General features: G+C 48.3%; 2 protein-coding genes across 14 annotated transcripts in view; both read left to right on the forward strand.

The window, feature by feature from the left end:
• The first annotated feature begins 1,463 nt into the window (after positions 1–1,463).
• On the forward strand, positions 1,464–5,137 carry LOC118505206 (protein trapped in endoderm-1). Its single transcript, XM_036040690.1, has 6 exons — positions 1,464–2,811; positions 2,922–3,061; positions 3,331–3,569; positions 3,708–3,856; positions 3,917–4,380; positions 4,465–5,137. The coding sequence occupies exons 1-6, from the start codon at positions 2,721–2,723 to the stop codon at positions 4,942–4,944; spliced, it is 1,563 nt and encodes a 520-aa protein (XP_035896583.1). The 5' UTR covers positions 1,464–2,720; the 3' UTR covers positions 4,945–5,137.
• A 599-nt stretch (positions 5,138–5,736) lies between these two features.
• LOC118505173 (alpha-actinin, sarcomeric) overlaps positions 5,737–20,725 on the forward strand; it is a 20,591-nt gene continuing 5,602 nt past the window's right edge. For 2 of the 13 annotated variants that reach the window (XM_036040616.1, XM_036040627.1), the window contains exons 1-3: positions 5,737–5,832; positions 13,157–13,566; positions 17,383–17,544. In XM_036040616.1, the coding sequence (XP_035896509.1) occupies positions 13,447–13,566; positions 17,383–17,544 (282 nt within the window). In that variant the 5' untranslated portion in view covers positions 5,737–5,832; positions 13,157–13,446. The other 11 variants (XM_036040614.1, XM_036040624.1, XM_036040621.1 and 8 more) reach the window with 10 other exon arrangements.

Here is a 20,725-nt window from a genome sequence, read left to right on the forward strand (position 1 = left end):
GCAAGAGTACGTGCGTATGAAGGATCTTGTTCTCTTATTTGACTTAAATGTCCTAGTTTTCAATTTCGGATTTTTGTTATTTTTTATAATAGTTTTCAAAAAATGTCTTGTTCATTTGGCTAATCGCCTAAAATATACGTGTTGTACCCGTGTTGTAACTTAGCATCAGAGCACTGCCCTACCGTCTCTCTCTGAACTATACACGGAGAATGATGCGTATTCTCCCACTCTCTGGTCCCTCTCTCTCTCTCACTCTCATGATTGAACAGTTGTGCAAAAGTAGGGAGACAAAACAAAACAAAACAAAGGATGCAGTACGCACACATGCAGTTGTAAAGCAGCGAGAAGAAGTAAAGTCTTCGGATGAGAGGGAAAATGATCGTAGTACAGTGGAATTAGCGTGGTCAATTATTTTATTTTTGTTAATTTTTGTATTTTTTCCCCATACAAACAGTAAGCAACTGTGCATGAGGTTTGATATATTACCAAACAAAAGTCATATAAGCATTTATAATTCCTAGATATGTCCATTGTTTACGAAACTTTTTCTCATTACTGCAATCTATCTCGCTCTTCCTCCTTCTAACGCGCCTTATTATACATATGCTCACTCTCCTAATGATCATCGTTATTGCAGCTGCCGTTTTTTTGCCGATAATGACCCGTGAAAATGTGGCCAGCATCCTGACGGATAGAAAAAAAGGGACTAGACGCGTAAAATAGCACAAGAAAAATGGAAAGGGACAAAAGAGAGGTGAAAAGAGATTAGCTGCACCCGTGGTCTGTTTTCCCTTCTTCGGGCATCTGGCATTGCTGCAGGATTTGTGTAAAAAAATAATCGTGATTAGAATTATGGTTTTTTGTTCACATATCTGTCATCACTGTGTTGTGAAACGTGGAAGAGCGATGAAAGAGAGCGTTCATAATTATTGTCTTTTGTAGTCTTAATCATCATCAGAATGTTTTGTTGTGATTTTCATTTTCGCTTAAATGTTCCTTATAATTGTCACATCTATTACAACAACGATTAATTCAGCATGTGTAAATTCCGTTAGTTCAAAATGATTTTTCCCGCCACTGGGAACGCATGGCACGTTGCCATGGTAACCAGCGCAAAAAGCACGATTCAAATTATTACGCAGCTTGCACACAGGACCGTGCTGCTTGCACGCAACCAGCATCAAACATGTCGTACCGCGGCATATCGACATGAATTTCCCTTTCGTCTAGCAGAGTACGAGAAAAGCCTACCTCACCTTCCCCCTTTCCTCCATTACCAGCTCCACCAGCACCACCTGTCCACCACAATTTCCATGCGGTCCTGCTTTGGAAGACCACCGTCCAGCGTGTCGGACGAAGTGTTTCTTCATCCTACGGTGTCGGCTAAATTAGTTTACATTACAAAATAAAGTAAACAATGGACTAGCACCAGTGAGTGTGTGTGTGTGTGGGGGGTGCGAGGGAGTATGTATGCTTGTACGTGTGCCCTATTTTAGCCGCACCAGTATTCGCCAGGTCAGTCGCGCTGAACCTTAGGAACGTTGCTGCACTACGGTGGCCGTTGTAGTGCGCGACTGTCGATGGCCCGGTCGTATTGTCACGGAGCGATTTTCCAGTGTACCGAGTTTTTCCGGCATTAAGGATCCTACTTTCCGTGTGTCTGTGTGTGTCAAACGGAGATCAGTCAGCGAGTCAACTAACGTGACGGCGGGGGCCAATGGCCAACATCCGCCTTCGGGAGCTTCCTTCGCCGATGCTGTCCACTAGTCACGAATTTAATAACATCCCATCTCGGCGAAGGTTTTGGCCGACTTCTTCTACTCCTTTTTCTCTCTGGTGGTCGTTGCCGCTGTTGGACAGTGTTCTTGTTGTTCCTGTTGGTGGACGGTGCCTCTGCGTTCTTGTGTGTAGTAAAATCGAAGGAGAAAAAATATAATCAACGCACCATCCAAAAAAACATAAACCGCCGCTCTGTAACCAACTGGGGCCGGTGTTGTTGGTGCGCATAAATTGATTCTATTTTTATATGCATACTGTTTGGCTATTTGTTGCTGTTGTTGCTGTTTTTCTCACAAACTCACGACCGCTCTCGGCCGACCACCCGCCCGCTCGTTTCCGGAGCCGTGTCCGGGTGCGCCGTTCTTCCAGTGGACCGTAACCGTGCATCAAGTATCGTGCCCCGGACTCACTCGGACCGAGCGCTGATTCGTGCTCCGGACATGGTCCAGCCGGGAGTTTCGGTCGGCGGCTAATCGGCCCTCTGTGTTCAGTATTACGCGTACGCGTTGCCTAATTTCTGACCGGTGTAGCTTAGCCCCAAACTCCAGGTCGGTCCGGTGGTGCAGGCGGCATGGACGCGGGGTTGTTGTTAAGAATGTGTGCTGCGGTTCGAACAACAATCATCGGCAACACCACCGTCGCTGTACTACTACGTTCGGACGCTGTGGCCAGAACGGGGTGGATTTTGAAGTGGCTAGAATCTTCGGCTTGAATCGAGCAGGGCCCGAGATTTTGCGAACCGGGCTGAGTAAGTGGACGTTTCTCGGAAGGAAGACATCTGTTGTTCGTTTATCTTGGAGCGTCGGAAAAAGCGGAACTAGTCGATTGTCTTTGTTTGCGATCAAATTGTGCTTGTTCGTCCTGGGGTTTCGCTGTTGCAGAATGTGCCATTAGCAAGTGCCAGGTATCGCCCGCTTGCATAGGCATATGAGCCGTGTACGATGGATCTATTGGGCGATGGCGAAAGTGATGCGAGGCACCATTTTGCAGATTATCATCGCCATTACGAGTATAACATCAGCAACAGCAACGGTAAACAGTGGCAATGCATGACGCATACGCAGAGGCCGTGAGTTCAGTGATGAAACATGTTCCGTCTCTTCTACTTCCAATCGGTTTTCCTCGGACGGCGGGCGCAACAGGATCAAGCGATGCCATCCCGCTCTACACCGGATATCCACGGGCACTGCTCAACATCGCAACGGTGACGTGCATCGCGTACATGGTCGTCGGCGTTCCAGGCAACCTGCTGACAATAGTGGCCTTGATCAAGAGTAAGAAGGTACGTACACCCACCGACTCGCGATTAGCGATGAGAGATGGCCGCTGCGCTATAAACCAGGTGCTGTGATTCAAACGGATTAATGTGCCCTCGGCTCGGGCCAAACGCAAACGCGAGTGTCGATAGAACGCTGCCGGAGATATATTGGCACCATAAATAGTGCCAATGGAACTTAATAAGTACAGCTCTTGTACGGCTTACCCACAGCTGATCACGAACCCGTGCACTGCCACCTTGCTTTCTTGTTTTTTTCCCGCCCGTTTTTGCAGACACGCAACGCAACGGCCGTTTTCATCATGAATTTATCGTTCTCTGATTTGCTGTTCTGCTGCTTCAACCTGCCACTGGCCGCGAGCACCTTCTGGCACCAGGCCTGGCTGTACGGTGATGTTTTCTGCCGGCTGCTACCGATGATGCGGTACGGGTTGCTGGCCGTCTCGCTGTTTACCATACTGGCCATCACAATCAATCGCTATATTATGATCGGCCATCAGCGGCTGTATCAAAGGTAAGCTGCCGGAAATTTCAAACGAATGCTGGGCATCATTAGTTAACAGTCCTCTTGCTCTTGATCTCTCTCTCTCTCTCTCTCTCTCTCTCTCTCTCTCTCTCTCTGTGTTGGTTTCGTTTTTGGTTTGGTTGGAAGAATATATCGTACGAAAAACCTGTGTCTGATGGTAGCTTTTACATGGATTCTGGGCTTTGGCTCACTTCTTCCGACGTGGCACGAGAAATGGGGAAAGTTCGGCCTGGACATTGCCATCCACTCGTGCTCCATACTGCCCGACAGTCAACGTAAGCTGCTAGAACAACTGTTAGAATCCTGCATTGTAACTGATTGCTTCATCTCCACAGGCCATTCCCCGAAACAGTTCCTGTTTTTCATAGCATTCGCCTTACCCTGTCTGGCGATCATTGTTTGCTACGCACGAATATTCTACATCGTACGATCGACTGCTCTGCGCACCAAAGATCTGTCGAGTGACAATCTGGACGACAACAGCATGGAGGACGTGTCAAGTGCAGTTAGCCATCAGCCGCAACAGCAGCAGCAGCAGCAACATCCAGGGCAGTATATGGGCTCTTCTGCTACGATCACTCCCGAAAAGGAACTTCCGAAGGATGATCGCCCATTTCCACCGCCATTGTCGTACATCAATTTCAGCCAGCACTCCGACTGGCACTACATCGATTCGAGCACGGAGAATGAAATATTCTGCAGTACATCATCGACAGAGGATATATCTCGCCGGGCAGCCACTTTGAACGCGAAGCTAGATAACAACATTATCGATCACTGTGATTGTAGTGCTACTAGGGTGATAATTGATTACTTCCTGCGTTTATTCGCTCGCGGAGCGTAAGTAAGCGTTCGGTTAATGCACGTTTGCTTCTAATTTTAGATACCACCTCAGCCTGGTGAAGGATATCTGGAGCACAGTGGTAACGTGAAACCTCGCAATCAACGGTACGCTACCGCATCGGGACCGGGCGTGAGGCGCAATGCAAGCAATGTTAATGCGCGAAAGCGTAAGAAGCACCTCAACACGTCCGGTGCGTCGATAATGAGTGCGGGCAAGATGTCCGCCAAGGATCGGAAGCTGCTGCAGATGATACTGGTGATTTTTCTGGCCTTTCTCGTGTGCTATCTACCGATCACGGTGGTGAAGCTGTTCCGTCCCAGCATGCAGGTGCTGAATGTGGTGTCGTATCTGCTGATCTATCTGACCACCTGCATCAATCCCATCATCTACGTGGTAATGTCCCGCGAGTATCGCCAAGCGTACTCGGACCTAGTGCTCTGTCGCACGTACGAAATGGCGAAGAGTAAATGCAAACAGCACAAAGCGGCCAACGTGTTGCGGTTCGCGTCGAAATGTTAACAATATGGAGGAGGGGTAGAAAGAAGGATCGAAAAAAAAAACGCTAGTCTTTGTATCTGTGTTCTAGGTGTAGTAGTATCGTAACGTACAGTTGGTTTGCTGTTTTTCATTAGTAGACAACGTGGAACGACATCAGGATCACGCATTTAGAGGCGGCTTCGCGAGTAGTAAATTACTTTCTTGTTCTGAGTTCACGAGAAGTGTAATTGGTGTGTGTTTTTGTTTATGTTCTTTTTTGTATTTTTACGAAAAGCTTGATTGTAAGAAAAATGTAGTACCTTTGGTGTATTGTTGTTGCGAGCGAACCGAAGAAGGGACTGTACTTCGGAAAAGCATGGTTCTAAGCTAACGACGAGCTATATGTGGTTAACGTTAGGTAATGCATTCGGATCTTATCACCTTCATGTTTTCATTAGCTTTCGTTTGAAACATAAACGACGACAAATACAAAAAAAAAACGATAACTCTCAAAGCGTTTTATTACTGTGCCATAAGCTCTTGTAACCGTTAAATAGTTTTAGAATTTGAAATTTGAAGCGCTCGGTGTGGTGATCGACCACTGTGCTGCACCACGAGGCCTATGTAAACATAAATTAGAGAAAAATTTTGTTTATTGTGTTAACTTATGCTGGATGAAATTTATGAGTTTTCTCATCACCCATTGGATGCAAAATGAAACCCAATATCGTGAAATATCCGACAAAAAAATAAATCTTTCTTGGTGCCGAATGGGCGAAAACTCGCCCCAGCTGTCACGAAACGTCAAACGGTTTACAAATTTTGACAGTCGCACAGCCACAGTGTGCGGAGCTGGTTTGTTTGTGTGTGATACCATAATACCGTTGATTCCAGTTTTTGTGTGTACAGCGAATAGTTTGTAGAAAGAGTGTAAATATTTTAACAAGTGACGCCTTTTTTATGCATATAACCGGCTGACTAATCCAGTGCGAGGCAGAGATTCAAGCAGCCATTTGCCGCTGACGGTGCAGCACAAATAGGATACGGATATATCGCCTAAAACCCGCGCGCGTGTTTGTGTGTGTGTGCGGTGAGTGTGTGCAGTTGCAGTGCGTTGTATACCGTTGCAGCGAGGAAGGCGCCCGTAGGTAGCACGCGAATTGAATGTGAAGAAAGCAGTGCAACAAAGAGAAAATTGGCAACCCGACCTAATTTAAGTGGCCGGAAGTGTTGGTGCAGCTTAGATTAAGCCGTTCGTGCGATCCGTACCCGTGCCGTGAGTGAGTGTTCAGGTCGATCGTGGGACAGCATGGAAGTGCATTTCATACGATCGATCACGGGGGAATGGTTTGTTTTCGTTTCGCTTCTGTCCAGTTTCCTTTGTGCGTCACCCCACCCCAGCACAAAATTCGCAACGGCGTCTCTTTAAATCGGCATCGCGTCCGCAAAAGTGCCCGACTGCCCGGATAAGTGTTTGGGCACGCGAAAGCAATGCGAAAGCGAAAACACACAAACAATCCGCTGCGTCAGCGGTTGTAGAGTGGGCAAATGAACAAAAAAGAAGACCTCCACACCAGAAACGCATCCGTCCATATCCCGTCCGTGCGGAGGGAGGGATTCTTCTGTTGCGGTGGGCCAATTTTCGCGACCCCGCACGTTCGCATTTTGGCGACGTTGACGCCATTTGCTGTTCTCGTTCATTTCAGCTCTAGCCGGTTTTAGGGGTAGAACGGGTAGGCACTTTTCTGCGCTTGCCTACGTTGCGGCAACTGTGTTTTGCTGCATGGCCCCAGGTGCGTGCGGTGAGGCGGAGACAGGAATGCTTGAATGCAGGGAGAGACAGACAGGGAGAGAGAGAGAAAGAGAGCAAAAACAGTATTAAAACGGAACTCACTTTCGGAAGCAGTTTTAATTCGAGGGGTTTGTCGCTTAAGGACCATCGTCGTTTTGCAGGTTCGTCGCTTGCCGCCTCGGCCCGTTTGCCGCGCGATCATCGTCACCGAGTAACGGTTTGCAAATTGGCAACGGTTGATGGTCGCAAAAAATAGATTGGGATCACCAGCGCACCCCAGACCTGCCCGGCCCGGCCCGCATCTTTCTAACCTGTCTGTCCTGTTAGTTTCCCGTCCCCGACTCCCGGTTACCGGTTTTGTCATTCCCTGTGGGCCAGCGCACCGATTCGACGGCGGTCGACAGGTTTAGTGCTGTCGGTCTTCAACGCGCTGCGGATAGGATTTCCTTTCCGATCCAATTTTCCCCACGCATGTTGCGCATGGTCCCCTTCGCTCCGGACGCTATCCGGACCATGCATCTTGACCATTTCCCCGTGGCGTGGCAACACATTTGTTTTTACAATCTTCAACACAATTCCTACCCTGCCCGGTCTGCCTGCTGGTTCGACGGCTGTTTCCCTTGTTTTTCAACCTACACACAATTGAACCCCATTCTATCGAGTGTGTTCAGTAAGGGAACCACCTTGCGCACCGAGCACGAGAGGCCTCTCGTACGCTACCATCGTTCGTTCTATGTTTTTCGCAAATATTAATTGCGGATTGATACGTGTCGGGAATTGCAACTGGTCCAGGCGAGCAAATCTCTCTTGTAGTAAAAAGAGAAAAATGATTCCGAAAATACAATTCAATTGTATTTTAGCATAAGAGATGTACAAGGCGCAGAAGCTGTCAGTTACCTCGAAGGACACCATCCCCTTTACTATCGATATGGGCCATAATATGTGTATGTCTGCTCTATTTGTTTGAGTTGTTTTTGGTTTATCTGTTTGCGTACGTACATATCTATGACGATGGGTCCGAGCCGGTCCGCGCGCGCGGCGCCTATAAATAATCCCATAAAGTATCCACTGTGAGAAGATGTTCTATTTTTGCGAACCAGTAAAGAAAAATCAGTCGCTAAAAATAGCGTTGCGTGTTGTAATTACATTTCACGGGACGGTGGACCAAGTGGACCAGGGCAACGGTTTCTGATTTGTTTTCGTACTGTATGGTGGTGCCGTTGGAAGCATAGATTCATAATTTCATCTTCCTACCCTTGATGATCGTTCCCGACCTGGTGTTCTAGTTGGTGGCAAGTGTTAAGCACACGGTCATCGATCAGAAGAAATCTTTTCGGAAGGGGTTCAACTAATGTGCTGGATTAAGTTCTTAGCTGGGCGTAGATCCTTTCAACTATTACCATTAGCGATGTTTCCGCTTAAGTGATGAATGAAGAGGAAAGCCTGTGAAATATGTTCTCCGTCCATTGAAACGATCCTTACGACTGCCTCTTCGCGATAGCTGACCCCATCAATGTCCATGAAAGTCCATGAAAACGACGGGCCGAACTCGATCGTCGAGGTGACACGCATATCGCGATATCGTGTATGATCATTCCACAAGCTATTTTTATCTTACCCAATCTCTACCACCCCCAATGCCTCAGGCTGGTGGATTTTCTCGCACCCGATTCGTGGGAGATGATGACCGTCGACGGTTAATATCTAGAACCATCATCGCCCATGGCCAATCACTGCCCCGCCGCTCATGCCAATATCGGCTAGTTGGCAATGTCGTTGGCTTTATGCTTGTGTTCGCCCTGTCCTCGGAAAGCGTCCCAAATTTTAAAATAAAACACTCTCACAATAACAAAAAGCAAAAAAGAAATCCACTTCGGAAAAAGGGTATTTTTACAGCGGCAGCAGCGATTGGGTTTTCCATTTTTTTTTTTGAAGGATTGTAGCTAATTGGACGGAAACTTCCGTTTCTTTTGCAGCCGAGATGATTCGTATGCAGGAGTCATCCGGGGAATGTACCACGATCGATTCCGTATCATTTATGTAAGATGTGCGAGAAAGCGCATAGTCCATTACTCACAACAATCTGTGATTCATCGGAAGCATAGCGATGGAAGTGACAAAGGAAATTTGTGAGGAATTTAAATAACCAATCGATTCTTATCTTGCAGAGATTATCGAACTGCTACTTGAGCTCGCGCAACGGCTAATGGTGCCAATTGAAACGTGCTGTTTGTTGACAAGCGCTCCCGCACGGATGAAAGCTAATTGAATTCCAACCATCTTATCGCAACGCAATAAATTACGACACTTGCGCTGGGAGTGCAATCTAATCGTCGTTTGATGAATGCATAATTTCGTCTCGATCAACTATGCGCTGGGCTGGGGGCGCCCATCCAAATGTGGCTTGATCGAGTTTCCGTTTCCGTACCGTAGCTGTTGTGTGTAAATCGATCTATTTGCATCCGGCTCCGGTCGAAAGTGTTAAACCGAACACCTCTTCTCACCGGGATCAGTTTTTGTATGGGCATATCTACGTTACTGCGTGGCAGAATATCATATTACAGCGCAAATTCGCTTACAAAATTACACTGGCAAATCGATTACACAAGGCAGACCAGATGCTGGCTTTTGTTAGACAGTTGGCGCAGCCTTTCAAAAAAGCGTATGCGTAGACCCTTTGCTTTGATTTGATTTATTCCACACGCAGCGAACAAAACGATTGATTTGCTATTGCGTCTGGAAGTAAACAACACAATCTTAACAATACCCTGTAATTGATGTAGGTAAGCTTGAAGAGAACGCTTGTTAGCATAAGAACAACAACAGTTGATTGAACTTCCGCTTCTTCAGCGTGCAGTTCATTCCTTCCCGTCTAATAAGCATGCACTTAACTGGCCACTTTCTCCAGAGCAATTGAGCCGTTTGTGTTTTCGGTTCTTGGAGAGCATCTTTGGCTGGAAAGAAAGGGTAAAAGAAAAGCACGAAACACCTAGATCGGTCGATCGCGATCAGTTGACTAGGCTTTTTTCCTCTACTACAGTGTCTAACATAATTATAACAACATTTAATTGCTTTATTGTTATTTTTCTAAAAGTGCTATACATTTTTAACTATTTCATAAAGTATTTATTGCTATGTTTGTCACGTTGTAAAATACTAAAATTTTAAAATAAGTATTTGCAAATAGGGCACAATTTCACAGTTCGCAACACAACACCATTCGCGCTATAAATCTGGCCAATGCCATACGAGAGAATTTAAATCGCTCCGTGCTCCGGAACACAGACACACCAAGATCAAAGTCTGCGTCGTTCCCTACCGCACGGCTTGGCCAGCCAGCCGCCAGCTGCATCAGTAATTATGACAATTCATTAAATTATCTCTCTTTCAGCACCGTGTGCCGTTTTCTGCCCACCGTGAATTGTCCGTCGGCGAACATACGTGAGAAATCCATTAGCTCCGGCCCGACCGCTATCAGAATGTATGTGCCGATGTGTGTGCCCCAGTGTATCTGCATCTGAAATTTGGCCATCATCTGATCGTTGGAGGTCACGGCAGACGGCGGCTGGTGCTGCGGGCGGTAAAGGAACGGAACGGATCGCAAATGTGTAACATTTTACGCACCATTGAGTGCGTGTGTGTGTGTGGTGGCACATTCTTTGGTGCGTGTGCGAGTAGTCAGCATCCATTGAACAATCGGTCGGCATCAAAGCGGAACTACGCACCGATCGGAAGTGGATGGGATCCGGTGCTGCTATCAGGTGTGTCAGGGAGAGCGAAGAGAGAGACGAAACGATGGGATAGGAGTCGTCGATACGATAGCTCAGCTAGTCACGAGACTACAGCCAAATAACGAGACGCCACAACAACCACTATGACGGCTGGCAGAGCACTCTCCAACTCTGTCTGATCGATGTGCGATCTGTCAGATTTGGTGTGTTAAACTTGCGTTACGTTCAATTGCGGTGTCTTTTTTATTTATTGTTATCTCGCATAATTTTCTTCCCGCGCACCGAACGCATTCGACCGAACATGAACGGAACGGAACGATTTTCCGCCCGATGCATCTTCGGTCTTCGGTCGGTTTCAGTTCGTCGGGAGCTCGCTTGGCTACTACTATTCGCGATCGAGAGGCGGTGTTGAAGGTTCTTCTTTTTTTTAAAAATAGACACACTGCGGGCGCGTGAGAGTAATCCCCCCCTCTGGTTTCCGGACTCCGCCAAGATGCGTAAATATGCTGCGTGACTGGCGATACGCGTTTTTGGCACATATTTTGTGTGCGTTATTTGATCTGCATGTTTGCCGAGAATGCCCGCACTAATTGGTTGTCGGTCCGGAAAGGTTCTGTTCCCGGCGAACCTGCGGGAGTCTTTCAATTAGAGGACAAACGACCGTTTGTCGCGATCAGCCCTTTACAGCTCAATTAACTGTCGGCAAGGTGTTAATGCTTGCTAAGAGCTAAAGTTGCATGCTCTGTAACGTCTGCCGCAAAGCCGACGCGAATGTATAATGTTGTGTTTTGTTGTTGTTGAAGACTCTTGCCCGCAACACATCACGGGGGCTAATCAATCGATAGGACTTCGCATAATCTAGGAACGCAGGCGCTCTCGCTCGGTCGGGCCCGCTCGTACGCTTTGTCTGTCGATTGTTGGGGGGAAAATGAGCGTATTTTTTATCTGGCTGTTACTCACCGTTGTTGGCTCGCGATGCCGCGCCCGCCCAAGCAGTCAGTTCCATTTGAACGTTCGTACGTTGCTGTTGCTGTCGGCAGTGGTGGCCGCCATTCCGGATATATACACACACGGTACGGACGGTTGGTTTCTCAGCAATATCAGCACCACAGTATAGTGCTGTACGGCTTATCGTGTTGGGTGTGTTTTTGGGGTGTACCTTGTTCGATTTCCTACTCTATCGGAGTAGTCGTCCAGGTTGTGTCCGAAGTGTGGACGGCGGAAATGCAAGCAGTGCTCTGGGTGTAGGGCTGGTGTTTGTGCGTAGGCAAAAAGAGCAATAGAAAGAGCAACAGCAGCAGAAGGAGGTTTCAGTGAAATCGTGTGACAGAGATGGAAAGCACAGTGGAGGATCTGATGAAAAACCGTGCTAGTGCGAATGCGCACCCATCGTAAAACATCACAGACCACAGAGCCGAACGTCTGGGTGGTGCGCACGGCCAGTTCAACGAGACGACGGGCCTTAGTTTTGGGTTCGCTATCGACGCGATCAGTCCGACGAACGAAAATCATCTCCATCACCTTATCTAACCGTAACCGTGGTGCGTTTCCTTGAGATCGGTGCAGTGTCCGTGCCTCCCTGCTACTGAGCTACACAGCCGATTGAGTGTTACTTCCTAGAGGGATTGTTGTACAAATGTAGAACTGTTGATTCTGTTTTGTATGGTCGAGCTCTGAATTGTGGACTGTAGCGAACAGATCAGAGCAGAGATCATATTACCCCATCCAGTTGGAGTGGTTATTATTGCATGCGTTTAATCCCGAGAGTCTTGAATGTCTTGGAGTGTATCTGGAATGTATCAATGGCATTAAGATACCCAGAGCGGTTCTTAGTTGTTGTATCTTTTTCCTGCAAGTTGTATTGAGCAGATGTTTCAAACGGGGGCTTAGTGTCCTTGAGATCTTCAAAGCTAGTTACGTAAGATCAGCTACTGGATCTTGCGTGGATCAATAAAGGACTTTGGAAAAAATAATGTTCATGTTACTATTCTATGTGCATGAGCTAGAGCTGCAGAGCTTCCAATTGTTTTACGCTTTATGTTTTTGATTCTATCATGTCCTTCACTATCCGGTGTTGTCCTTTGAAAGTTCACTTAACCGCCAGAGTAAGATCGCAACCTTCGTCATCTAGTGCCGTAATGATGTCTTACGTCCTACCGGGACGAGCGCGTTACGTATTCACCCATCGATGAGCACTGTCAGCAGTAGTAGTGGGCCGTACGTGGGACATTCGAGTGTTTGCTGGCAGTAAAAACGCGCGCGCGCGCGCGCTCCAATCCGCCGAACTTCTTGGCGATCCCTTGTGCTGCTTGGTGCGAACGTGTGATGCTGAGTGTGTGTACGCTGTGATACTGTGGGTGACAGAAAAAAAAACGATTTGCTCGATAAGAAGAAGTAGTCCTGGTAGCCGTTACTTCAAGATCATCTGCAGCACCAACTGTCAGGATCCTCTCAGCGCGTTTACTCGCTGGTGTTGAGAGATTGAGCGACAGGTTAACTAAAAAGAAGAACCACTCTGTCTCTGTCTTGCTACTGCTTAGTAGTAGACAGAGAGAGAGAGAGAGAAAGAGAGAAGAAGAGAGAGAGAGATTCGGAAAGAGATATGTGTGTGTGTATATGTGAATGTGTTACGATTTTCCGAGAGAGAGATCTGTGGTTTTGTTGGTAGTAGTTGGAAGCAGTGTTCGGCAGTAGTGTTCAGTGAAGCAATTTTCCTTTATTTTTCACGCAGGCAGGCTGAGGAAAACTCCCTCGTCGTGTGAACCCGAGGATCATCGATTCTCGTGAGCGAGAGAGAGAGAGAGGCGCTCGAAAGTAGCAGCCAAAAGAAAGCGAAGAAGCCGCACCGAGCAGGAAAACCGAGGTGTGTGCGCGGTGGTACAGTGTGTTGTCTACTTAGTTGGCTAGTGTGCGCGATAGCGAGTGCCAGTGCCAGTGTTCGACGACGAGTGTACGGTGTAGTGTGCCATATACCGACGAGTATCGAAGTGAATTAAACGAAACCCTTCCGTCTGCGCGAAGATGATGGAGAACGGCGGATACGTCGGCCAGTACGGTGGCGAGGAGAGTTACATGGAGCAGGAGGAGGAATGGGAGCGGGAGGGACTGCTCGATCCGGCCTGGGAGAAGCAGCAGAAAAAGGTGAGTCCGTGCAAGGCCGAGCAGGATGGGGCAGCAGCATTCAGGGTCAAGATTATGTGAGGATCGCCGCGGAAGATGATCGAGATGAAGGATCGCATCTCACGCGCGATCTCTAGCCGTTCGATCGGTGACGTAGTGACGGAGAAGGTGACGAGTCGAGCGGTGACAGTGACGTCGACGCCACGGTGTGACGCAAAACAGAGATGGGACGACTAAACCCTTCGGACCCCCACGCTGACGATGAGTCGCCATAGTGTGTCCGGGATCCGGGAGCTATGCGCATCATATCTCCATTCATGCGTCAGCAGTGCAGATGGACGTTCGTTTCTCCCGTGTGAGAGACACGGCCACTCGGTACGAACACCTGCTGATCGGTTCCAATTAGAGCTAGGAGTGAGCAGGATACCGAGGAGCAGATCCATCCCCGAACACACGGCAGCTACTACAGTAGCTGCAAGATCGTGTGATGTAACACTCGATCATCGCCGTGACATTGTTGCGCCGTGTGACCCCGTTCTGGGAGTTTCATTGAGCGCGCGAATTTCTTAAAGGCCTAGCTGGGTGGGTAACGTAAATAGGCAATGGATGTGTTCGAACGCAAGGTTGAGTGAGCTCTTTCAACGTGATAGCAACCTGTCTCTTGCTAATTCTAGCTACTTTCTTGCATGGGCGCGACCAACAACCCGAACCAGATGTCGTTGTCTTTCATTAGCAGAGTTCTGCAGGGTGGAGGACCCGCCCATCCACACACCAGCCAGAAGTAACTGTCGAACGGATGATAAATCATTCCAACTGCCGTAACGTGTGGAAATGTCATCGAACCGGGCCACTTTCAACGCCGGCCGAATGAAACACGAGCTGGAAAATCTCCCTGGCCCTCGTGGTGGTGTGTCGGTGCACCCAGACTAGCGATGTGGAGGATGATCTCTTACGCACCCATTAGCTGAAGCTGCCCATTCGTCTTCGCCGTTTCCCGTTGCGTTTGTTCCACTTCTCGGCGGGTTTTGGGAAGGACTGATCTATTTTCGAAATCGCCGTTAACAGTAACCACACGAATGGTATCGGACGATCGTCACCATCCAAATCGCTGTATCGCGCTGTGTTGGCTTGTTTTTTTTTTCTCTCGCTCTTTTTGTTTTGGCAAAAAGAAAACTTTCTTTTTTTCCCACCTCTCTCACTCACATTTCGTGCGTGCAGAATAGGGAACAACATGCTCTGCTGTGTCGTGTGTTGATCCTAGTTCTAGTACGTTCGTTTTGGGGCGTTTTTCCTCGGAGGGTTTTTTGTTCGTGCTGTTGTTGTCAGTTTAAGTTGGCATGTTTTGCTGCTTACTGAGTCGGTGGTAGGTTAAAGACGAAAAATCGTCTAACCAGTTGGCCGTTGTTGGCAGAAGAGTTTAATGTGGCACACGCAGGCGCAACAGTGGCGCCATCGTTGAGTGGAGCGCCCTCACGCTCAAGAAAACTACTGTGCGTCTCCATTTCTGAGGGCGTTGGGCATACGTCTTGTTCGACGATGGATGCCTGTTGATCGTAAGAGCTTATCAAGAAGATGGTTTGATGATTTTAGAAAATATGGAAGAAATAGGCAAAACGTCGCAATCTGATTCTATAGACATCTAGACATCTATCTACAAATGCTAGCATGTCTAAGACTGCACCCTCAAGCACGCGATAATGTTGTGAACGTGCAACTGCACTATTTCGCAAATGCACCGATGCCAAATACAATGCAAATACCAACCAGGCGACTGTGGGAGGTTGTGTGCGAGACGCGAGGCCAATTAATTGGCTCCGTCGATGGCAATTAGGATCATCGATCGTACGCTGTACGTGTGCATCTCTCACGATCGCGAAATGTAATGCTGCCGGTCTTATCGTACGAGGGCGCGCGCGAGAACGCGGGTATAATTAGAGGTCAGCCGTGTTTGGCGAAGGCAGGAAGGTTTCCGAACCGTTGTGTTGGCGCCTGCCATAACCTCTTTTTTGCCCGACTCCCACTGTTTGCACAAACTATCGTCACACCGATGTAAACGGATGCTGGCGGTAGTAATAAGTAGCGCTAGTGGATGCGGCATGAATTGGATAATGGGTTGGCGGTCTAGCAGCTCGATGCTAGACGCACATGCACGCGTCTCTAAGGCTATATGTGTGTGCGCCCAACGCGAGGAAAATCCGAAATCTGCGCCACCTCGAGAAAATGTGGTTAAGGACAACTAAAATTAGACGGCAAAGACAGTACAGTAAGAAGAAGGAAGGAAAAAAATGTTGCTCCGACACACGCACACACACACGCGTACACAAATACTTCGGAAATTGTTCGGGAATGTGTGCCCCCTTTCCCTCAGTTTTTCACCCCCGCACAAGCCTTAGACAAGGGTGGAGAGCATAGATTCCTTCCCTATCTAGCAGCGTGCAATCCTGAGCGACATTACACAATATTTGGTGGATGGCTAATCGGTAAAGCAAATAATCACGCTTTCACTCTCAACTTTGTTTGGACTCGCCTTGACGTGCATTGTGCAGGCACATTAAATTCTAGCCAACGTGCATCGGGTCCGCCCTCAAAACATTGGCCCGAACAATTACTGGTGACCCTTCTTGTGGGGGTAGAGTGGAAAAGAGCTCACTCACGTCCAACACAATACATTGGGCGAACGCGAAGGGACGGACCGGCAGCATTGGCATCAGCATCCGATGGGCATCCTTCTCCCATTGCGCCGATTGCGCATGTTCCGGTGAATCGGTGCGTGTGCTATTTGCGTACTAACACTGCACAGATCGTATGGCGTTCGGCAACGGGTGCACCTAAAAATATATCTCCCACCGCGTTACGGTGCCGAGTGGATCTGCCGGTGGTCATCGTTGATGCTTTCTGCCCCCACTACCCACTCTTCCGTCAGCGTCGATCCTCTAGATTCATGTTGCCTCGCACTGCGAACTGGTCGAAACAAAAACACTTCACATACATACTTGAGAGAGATGTCCACTCCACACATTGCACATTTCGGACGCTAAATGGGGAGTTGTGACATTGAGCTATTAAAAAATGGGCACCTGTCCTGCTTTTACACTCCAGGACTCTGCGCAACTGCGACGAAATTGGATCAAGATAAGTGGATGTAATGTTGGAACCGAGCATATCTTGATTCCTCGTGAGATATGACTTCAATTCCACTGGAATAGGGCCCTCAGCTACTCGTCCTCTACCAAGCCTTCATTTCCGAATTATGACACCACGACACGATAGTAGTCTGCCTGGACCGTGAACCGTGAAAATTTCGAAGGTGGGTGTTTATGACTCGGATGGGCAGCAGCGCGCGGAGTGGCGGGAAAAACAGCTTCTTTTTTCCCTCCCAAATGAAACCATGAATAAACAGCGAAAAAATGCTTCGAACATATTGCGAGCAGCAACACACGGTCCGTATTTATAGAACTCGAGAAAAACTGTGCTGCTCCACGGAGAAGAATGATCGCATGTGAAGGAAAAGTGTAATGGGTAGCTGGGCCAAACGAAAAATCTGACGAGGATAGCAAAAAAAAAATGGATGAAAAATGAACGAAAAAGATGCCCCGTAGATTTTCGGTCAACCGAATATCTCATTGCCAATTCTCATGCTGCGCTCATATGTGTCCCCGAATTGCGTGTGTGTGTGTGTTGGTTTTACCTTGATCCTTCTTCTTGCGCTAGCTAGCCTTCATCGGTGTACGTCACGTGGGCTAGATTTTTGTAGGTACCGTAGTGGGAAACTGTAAGAAAACTTTGCAAATACACCAACTAATGAACGCCTTCTGTCTTCTCCTTCTCCCAACACAGACCTTCACCGCCTGGTGTAACAGCCATCTGCGTAAAGCCGGCACCTCGATCGAGAACATCGAGGATGATTTTCGCAACGGACTCAAACTCATGCTCCTGCTGGAGGTCATCTCTGGCGAAACCCTGCCAAAGCCCGACCGTGGCAAGATGCGTTTCCACAAGGTAAGTTCTTGTAGCAGCAGTGAAATGCAACGTTTGCACCCCCCCCCCAAAACATCGCGTTAAACAACTGTGTTTGATTATTCCGCTTAATATCCTGTCATAATTTACACCGAAGTCTTGTGTTATAAATATCTGCCACTAGTGATGGATGGCGATTTTTTTACGCAGAAACTCTAAAGCTTATACATTGGGACAGTTAATTTATCACAAGCACACTGAGATATCAAAAATGTGTGTCATCTACGTACGCCTACGGTGAGGTATAAATATCATTTTAAGATCTTGCAAATGGACGCTTAATAGCACGAGATGCGTCAAGAAGAGGAGACACTTGCGAAGACAGGTCCTTGTGAAAAGGAAGAGTAAACAGTTTAATATTGGTCAAAGAGTATGATAATTGCCAGGAATTCCTTACGGTGCACTTTGTAGTTGGTTAGGTTTTGTTGACGTCTTTCAGGAACTGCCGCAATCTAGTTCCGATCCTGTACAGTCATGTTCAGGTATGCAGAAAGACAGTCGTCATCAGTATCTTTCAGATACACGATTGACGTGTTGTTCTTCAAATCATTGTATCACAAATTGATCGGCAACTTCTTGAACCGTCATGATTCGCGCTAATCGTACGGATGATTGATTGATGGTGAGGCCTCTCGCCTGTCTTATCATGTAAAACTGCGCAAGAAACGAAGAAGATATGACGTTACACCTCTACTCCGTCCGAAGTTCCTATGTGGGCCTATTCTCCAGAACTCGGAGGAAGGGACCGCCCTTGCCACCAGCTTCGGGGTGTACACGGTGCAGCTGAGTTAACAGTTCTACTGCACAAGACTGACAGGTCAGCAGGTTGGCCAAGGTCGTCGTCGTTCTTACCTAACCGTGAACCAGCGATTGGAGAAGGTGGTTGCGCATGTGTTGGTTGCGCTACCTTGTGCTACCTTCAATCGGTGGAGCCGTACGAGGAACAACGAGTAAAGGGCACAATCTTGGCTGACGCGTGCCCACGCGGCAGTGAGTCAGTGGGAGGGTTCTCCCTGAGATGGCGAAAGAAAGTACTGTGTGTGTGTGTATGGACAGCTGATGGCGCGACGACACCTTTCTGGTGATGGACGAGTATGTAATGGGCCGAAGGTGTTTTTTATTTGGGCCATGCATGCTTAAACCGACGATATCGTCCTTGTGGCACGATCCTGCTGCCCATCTATCTATCAACCCATCTCCGATCACGAGCACAGGCAGGCACCGGGCCCGGGTGAAACGATGGCTTGCGTTATAATTTAATAAATCATCCGTAGGTTGGAATGCGTCCAAAACTCTGCCGGAGTAGCAGACGCCTGTGCCAAATGGTAATCAGTACGAACAAATATTTCTCCAAATGACATCCTTTACCCTTGCGTGTGCGGCCATTGCATTCCTTGCCGCCATCTTGGCCCAATGGCTGGCGGGATTGGCCTGCCAGTGGGAGGTTTGCTCAATGAAATTGTGTCCATGACTCATTAGTGCAAGTGAGCAGATGAAAGATGTTCTACCGCCACGTCGAACCCGTCGTCGTCGTCCACTTGTTTGTCGGTCACATTTGATTGGGCCGAAGGTCTTGTTGTTTCACTGCTCGCCATTACACAACCGAAGGGAAAAGCAGCTGAGGAAATATTTATACTCTTTCCAAAGGTAAAAATAAAGCAAAGTATTTCGAGGTAAATGTTCGAGATGCAAAATACACGAGGAGACGCCTAGAGAACGTTTCGCTTTTGAAGGACGCAACTTGTTGAGGATAGGTGCAGGGGCAGGAGCCGACGGGGCAAGAGGCTTTTTTTGTATCTGTCGTAGTTGATTACGAGCGGTTACTGAGGGACGAAAATTGGATATGAATGGTAAAGTTAAATGATTTTAAACTCAACCGCTTTATAGTTCACCACGACGATGAACTTAAGAAGTTAACGATCCTCAATATGCGATCACTTGCTATGATTCCACCCGTCCATGGGTCGATCAAGCACGATCGATGGGCACGATCAATGTTGTTTATTTGCCCTACGAAATAATGGCCCGGTAAATATAACCTTATGATTCGTCAAAAACACATTCCCATTCCTCGGAGCGAGAGTGTGGTGGGATATAGGTGCAAATTGGGGCGGACAGTGTCGGTCCGCACCGCCACCGCACACATCTCTTGCGCCATTGATGAACGTTTAGCAGTGTTTCGCGGCGACCCTAAAATACAAACACGGAGCGAACGTAGCGGAGCGAAAATGGCAACATGGTGTTGTGGTAGCGAATATTTTAAGACATCTGAATCATCCACCTGTTTGTTAGCTTAATGATGGGGTGCCGTGTCCGCTGCCGTTACGGCATACATGATATAGGTTTGTTGGGAAGCGTCGGGAAGAGGATCGCGCGCGCGTTCGGAGGATCGCCGTTCTTGCGATCCTCCAACCGGTCGATTGTCTACCGATCGAGCTGAGAATTCTCTTTCCTTGCTGCCAGTGAGCCAGTGAGACATTTTTGGGTTCTGATTTCATCGCAAGACTTACTTGCTTGCTGTGCTGTTGTGTCTTGTGTGTGTGTGTGTCGAGCTACTACTATGTTTGAGCTAATCGCCGAGCGCGCCCTGCAAGAGAATGTGCATGAACTGCTGGTGTTCCGAAGCGAGAGGACGCAGTGCAATGTGATATGCGTATGCGTCACGTAGAAGAAGTCTTCCCATGAAAACGATCGTGCCCTCGTCGGTTTACCGCAAGCAGTGAGAGTGCACGGCTACGACTGTGCCATTGTGCCTGGTGTATTGAACAATCCATCGGCAGCGGGTACCGAGGATTGGCCACTCGCTCGGGGAAACACTAGTCGCGTCGAGCGCGAGTTATCTCTGGGCGCACGACCACGGCACGATGCGGATGAGGATTCTCACATTCCAACCGCAAACGGGCTGGCTCCGACATCCTGGTTCAGAGCCCACTCGTCCCCGAGCACACAGGAGGTGGTGCTCCGTGACATCCAATCTAATAACTAAACCTACCCGGTCATAGGCCGCCCGACCGACCATGTTTCGTAATCGTAGCTCGGTTTGTCCAACACCGTCCCGTCGCGCCCGTCCTGTCGCCAGCTGCGTGCATATCCAGGGTTTTGAGCGCAGGGATGGCGCACCGCCGAAGTTAGGCAATCTGGCACGAACCGCTTTCGTAATCGA

This window comes from Anopheles stephensi, chromosome 2 (genome assembly GCF_013141755.1).
Source record: "Anopheles stephensi strain Indian chromosome 2, UCI_ANSTEP_V1.0, whole genome shotgun sequence".
Taxonomy (NCBI): Eukaryota; Metazoa; Arthropoda; class Insecta; order Diptera; family Culicidae; genus Anopheles; species Anopheles stephensi.

Excerpts from the sequence above, each read along its gene's own strand:
- LOC118505206 (XM_036040690.1), top strand. The coding sequence starts at position 2,721 with ATGGATCTATTGGGCGATGGCGAAAGTGATGCGAGGCACCATTTTGCA. Across the intron at positions 3,062-3,330 it reads CCTTGATCAAGAGTAAGAAG|ACACGCAACGCAACGGCCGT; the intron begins GTACGTACACCC and ends CCGTTTTTGCAG. Across the intron at positions 3,570-3,707 it reads CATCAGCGGCTGTATCAAAG|AATATATCGTACGAAAAACC; the intron begins GTAAGCTGCCGG and ends TTTGGTTGGAAG.